The sequence below is a fragment of the Dermacentor albipictus genome, chromosome 8, assembly GCF_038994185.2.
Source record: "Dermacentor albipictus isolate Rhodes 1998 colony chromosome 8, USDA_Dalb.pri_finalv2, whole genome shotgun sequence".
Taxonomy (NCBI): domain Eukaryota; kingdom Metazoa; phylum Arthropoda; class Arachnida; order Ixodida; family Ixodidae; genus Dermacentor; species Dermacentor albipictus.
In genome coordinates, this window is record NC_091828.1 from 99,048,777 (window position 1) to 99,054,113 (window position 5,337).

Below are 5,337 nucleotides of genomic sequence, written 5' to 3' on the forward strand. Positions count from 1 at the left end.
GTGTGTGTGTGTGTGTGTGTGTGTGTGTGTGTGTGTGTGTGTGTGTGTGTGTGTGTGTGTGTGTGTGTGTGTGTGTGTGTGTGTGTGTGTGTGTGTGTGTGTGTGTGTGTGTGTGTGTGTGTGTGTGTGTGTGTGTGTGTGTGCGCGCGCGCGCGCGCGCGCGCGCGCCTGTTGTCGCGGTGTGACATTTCTTTTTCAACAGCGAATCTGTTTATGGCTAGGGTTCCGTGCATTTTTCGTGTCCGTCAACAAATCTGCGTGGGCAAATACTATCGTCATCTGCAAGGGTTCGTGCCAATTTTCGCGCGATGTTCGTTGTCGTCATCTTATTCCCCAGCCAGCTCCGTTGCCGCTCATTGTGCCAGCGTTCCCATAGCTGCCCCTCCCTCTGCGAAGGCACTGGCTCACTGCCTGTCGGCGTGGTGATCTCGGTCTCAAGTTCTTTGCCTCAATACATCGCGAAACAAAAACCCGAATGTATCTAACGAATGTATTATGCTATGTTCACACTACGGTCGTAACGCGCGTAACAGCCCTTTCGGCATATCGAACGTAACGGCTGTAAAAAACGTTACGGCAGTTAAGCCGGCACCTTTGTTCACATTTACTGCTGCGTAAATTACGGCTTTTACAACAGGCCAATCAAATTTAGAGCTGCAGAATCGACGTCACCAGCGGTCCAATATGGCTCCTGTCAACATGCGAGCGCTGGCCGAGCTCGAAGAAATTCACGCTCAAAACAAACTTGTAGTCATGTATTCAATCGCCCGAAGACGACGAAGGCGACGCAGAAGGGTTTGGGTGCGGCAAGTATTTATCGACAGAGCAGTGGACAGCGATTTTCACAACCTTTTCGCCAAGCTCCGAGTTGGTGACGCTGCGATGTTTCACAACTTCATGCGCATGTCGCCCCAGCAGTTCCGCTTCCTTGAAAACCTAGTGAGACCACTCATCGAGGTTCGGAGCACGCATCTGCGGCCATCGATTTCCTCGGCGGAGCGTCTTGCAATAACTATAAGGTAAGCACGTTGATGCCTGATAGCAGCAAAGGTTCAGCCAGGGGAGTTCAGGCAGGATACCTAGACAAAATGCAAGGCTGCCAGTGAAATGAAAAGAACCGCGAGCGCATGGCTTATTTTAGTAAGAGAGATTACATATAATTGCATTCCTAGAACACTATGAGCAGCTTTAGTAATTTTAATATTTTTAAGCAGCTTGTGTTGCACACGGCGTACATATATTCGCACTAATTTGGCCCACGCTACTCCTATTTGCAGTGGCCACTAGAGCACTGTTTCGCTAAGTGGTTTGGCCGTGTTGTTTACTTATAGTAAAGCTTGCCTTTCTTGCCGCTTTTTCGACCTTCATACATGCTTTCTCTCTCTTTAGGTTCCTAGCCACTGGAAACAGCTACCAGTCTCTGTCTTACAGCTTCAGGGTCGGAAAATCGACAGTTTCGACACTTGTTCCGAAGGTGTGCCAGGCGTTATGGACCGTTCTTCAGCCTAGATTTTTGAAACCACTAAATGAGCAAAGCATAAAGGCTATTGCCGAAGAATTTTACTGGAAGTGGAACTTTCCGAACTGCGCGGGAGCAATTGACGGCAAACATATTCACTTAGATGCGCCTCCGAACTCTGGTTCCTTGTACTTCAATTATAAGCAAGGCTTTAGCGTCAACTTGATGGCGTCCTGTGATGCCAGTTACAAGTTCACTTCTGTTTATATAGGATGCTACGGACGTGAAAGTGATGGTGGTGTATTTGCGGCGTCAGAGCTGGGGAAGTTTGTAGATAATGGACACCAGAATTTGCCCTCCCCTTGTGCACTTCCAAATGGAGGCCCAGTGCTCCCTTATGTGTTTGTGGCCGATGACGCCTTCCCTCTCAAGACAAATCTGATGAAGCCATACCCTGGCATGCAAGTGGCCAACAGTGCAAAACGGATTTACAACTACAGGCTCTCAAGAGCTCGTAGGTGCATTGAGAATGCTTTCGGCGTTATGTGTGCGCGCTGGAGGGTGTTGAGGAACCGAATGAGCCTCTTACCAGACAATGCCGTCCTAGCAGTAGCTGCCTGCTGTTGCCTGCACAATTTCCTAATGCAGGAGGGAAGACAGGCTGGTGGCTACTGTCCTCCGCAGTTCGCAGACACCAACGGAAGCTCAGGAGAGCTTATTTCAGGTGACTGGAGGAATTCCACCCCACCACTCCCCCAGGCGTGCCGGCAAGGTTCTAATACCTACTCGAGGAATGCAGCAGACGTGCGCGACAGCTTTGCCAGCTACTTCCATGGACGTGGCGCCGTGCCATGGCAGTTTACTTGAAGGAATGAGTGTTCTCTACGTTCACCGTGAACGCATGATAATTTATTTTGATTTGTTCGCGAAACAACTATTTATTTTGCTCACAACCAAAGAACAACAGAAGATAGAAGCAGTGTGTATTTTGTGGAAGAATACAGCTGAGCTCCAGCATAAAAAAATAAATATCACAAATTCTATGCAATATGCCCTGGCAATAAAATAGTTTGTTTAGAGCACTTCCTGTGCCTTTTTCAAATGCTTTCATTGTCACTTCCCGGCACAGAAGATGGGAAAGCAGCTTCCATTAATAACTTGTGAACTCGGAGCTTTGTCATTTCTTTCTTCGGTCATGCAGTCTGGCTAAAAGTGGCTTCATGCTGAGCAAAAAAAGTTCATCTTGATCGGTGTTCGATGACGATTTCAGTTCATTTAGCCGCTCCCTATTTTCTATTAAGGCCGTGACCATTAGCTCATCAATGTTGGCTTGCTTCCCCTTCTGGGAGTGTCCTTTTTTGTTGCCTGTAGGTTGGGTGGGGCAAGCAGTGGCACACGGGCTTGAACCGGCCCCGCTTTCAGAAGGTCCTTGACGATTACCTTCAGCCAAGTCATTGTCGCACAGTGAGGTTGACGGAGCTAGTGTGTCGCCGACTTCTGTGACATCTGTAGCTTGGGCAATGGGAACGTCTTCAACTAGACTGGTGTCTTCAACTAGACTGGTGTCTTCAACTAGACTGGTGTCTTCAACTAGACTGGTGTCTTCGCTGCCGTCCATATACAATGACTGAAACAGTGCCTCTGGCGACGTGCTCGAATCACTGCTTGGAGTCAACGTACACAGATGTCGTACTTCCGGTGCCACATGGCTGGGTCCTCCTTCCATGTTGGACACAGTGCTGCGTTAAAAGAAATGAGAGCAACATCTGTGACCACCAGCATTAGGTGTCCAGTTAAGAGGGGAAGATGCTATGCATTACGTGCAAATTTTCTGGATGTGAGGCATTTCAAAATTATTCAAACAAACAATGAGTTAAAGTGGCGTTGAAATGGACGCGATCATATTTCTTCCATTAAGCTGTTAGTGGGGACCGACATGTTTAGGCTGTTCAAAATAATTTTTCCACTTCAGCGTGCCAAACAAACGTGTGCACAGGAACAGCACGAATTGAAATAGAATACTATTCAAGAGAGAAGGGGGGCAGAGAAAACGAGAGAAGGATCGGGGCATGCACACAGAGCAGTGCATAGCGGGCGCTGAGCGCACCGACTGGCAATGAGCAATTAAAAATGCAAACTTCAGGTAGCGCACCTTCTGCTCTGGATTGCGTCGTTGAGAAATGTCAGGTTGTCAAAGAGGGCCCACTTCTTTACGGTGTCAGAGCTGCTTCCAGACTTCACGTATGTCTTCCGCAGCCGAAGGAACTTCTGTCGGAGGCTCTGCCATCTGTGTTGAATGTCAGGCACTGCATGCATGAAAAGAGAAAAAATACATAGTACTCTGTTACCGATTTTCTTAAAAACGAATGAATATATTCGCCAGTGGGTACTCCATCGGCACATTACAATTCAAGGTTGTCCATTTGAAGAAAAGAAAAAAAACTACTGAAACATACTGGCGCGACGTAGAAAAACAATACAGCCCACTAGCTCCGCTTTGTTGTGAAGATCGGTATGACACTTGTCACAACGCGCCCGGGTTTTGTGGCATCTTGATTACCGAGAAAGGGAGCGAGCATTATCCGTGAAATGTAATCCGAACTCTCAAATACTTAAAACACGACCAAAACATGATTTCACCCAACGTGAAAGTGTCAAATATTTACGTGACAACTTTGAAAGTCATATCGCATTATGCACACTTCATTAAGCGCTTTCGCGAGTCTACCGCTGCGTTTCGTGCAGGGTAGCCTTCATAACATATCCCAAAATCACTTGCAGCGACCAGACACAACCATCGTGGTCGTAAATACTCTCCCTAAAGGCTGATTCACACTAGGCCGACACGACACCGATTTTGGTCTGCCGACTGTTGGCGACCGCATTTTCCTTCCTTTAAACCGTTGGCCACGCGTTTTCCGTCCTGTAAACTGCCGTCGACAACCGTCGGCAGACCAAAATCGGTGTCGCGTCGGCCTTCTGTGAATAAAGCCTTAACCACTTCACTTAGACCTTTTTTTTCACAAAGTTTACAAAACGTCATACGGTTGAAAACTCGCTAGCATAAAAAAAAGCGCCCAGGGAGACAGCACGCCGCTGAGCGAATTGACGCACGCGACACGGAGCAGCCCCGGCAGATCGCAGCCGGGCGACGCCGTCACCGAGATAAGTGGCTCGTTTTAATACACTTCGAATGTTCTCCTAAGTCACCGTCATGCCCACAAATGTTAGATTAAATTTTACTTACCGCTTTGTCCCAGCACTGTGGATACCTGCTCCCATGCGTCTTGCTGACGTTGTTTGTCCCTGTACGCTCTCAGACGCTGGTCAAAAAGCACGGGTCGCTGACGTACTTCTTCAATTAACAAGTCGTCGCTTGTCAGTGAGTCCATTTTGCACACCCTTACACTGCCCACAAACGCACAGCGAACAAACCACATGAACTCTGAAAACAGTGTCGCAAAGCGCACTGCACAAATTTTCACGAACTTCGGTTGGCGGTGCGAACAACAGAGTCAACCTAACCATGCGCACGGAATGGCGGAACGGCATCGCCGGCGCCCGGAGCTGTCTGCAGACGGGAGGACGGAAGTGTCGTCACCGGTTGTAGAAAACCGAAAGCTTATCGGTCATTGGCTGTGTCGCAACGGTCGTAACATAACAGTCGTAAATGTTGCCGACCCTTTAACACTCTCACCCACGATTTTTGCGAGAATTGCGCACGTTGGTACCTTTACGTTCGCAGTCTGAACTAGACGCATACGCTTGTTGCGCTTCCGCTTACGTATGTTACGAAAAATCGGCGCCTTACGAACGTAGTCTGAACATAGCATAACACGAATGAAGGCGGATATATAAAAAAAATGTGCGCGTGTACC

General features: G+C 48.2%; 2 protein-coding genes across 3 annotated transcripts; one reads left to right on the plus strand and one right to left on the minus strand.

Moving 5' to 3' along the window:
- The first annotated feature begins 698 nt into the window (after positions 1–698).
- On the plus strand, positions 699–2,541 carry LOC139048525 (uncharacterized). Its single transcript, XM_070522926.1, has 2 exons — positions 699–1,019; positions 1,390–2,541. The coding sequence occupies exons 1-2, from the start codon at positions 700–702 to the stop codon at positions 2,324–2,326; spliced, it is 1,257 nt and encodes a 418-aa protein (XP_070379027.1). The 5' UTR covers position 699; the 3' UTR covers positions 2,327–2,541.
- A 95-nt stretch (positions 2,542–2,636) lies between these two features.
- LOC139048526 (uncharacterized) lies at positions 2,637–4,976 on the minus strand. 2 transcript variants are annotated; one of them, XM_070522928.1, is made up of 3 exons: positions 4,707–4,976; positions 3,612–3,746; positions 2,637–3,198 (listed from the first exon to the last, which is right to left on the minus strand). In XM_070522928.1, exons 1-3 carry the CDS (start codon positions 4,739–4,741, stop codon positions 2,637–2,639), a joined length of 732 nt encoding a protein of 243 aa, XP_070379029.1. In that variant the 5' UTR covers positions 4,742–4,976. The 2 variants fall into 2 exon arrangements, with proteins under 2 accessions (XP_070379029.1, XP_070379028.1); XM_070522927.1 differs by having other exon boundaries at positions 3,612–3,765.
- Positions 4,977–5,337: the final 361 nt, after the last annotated feature.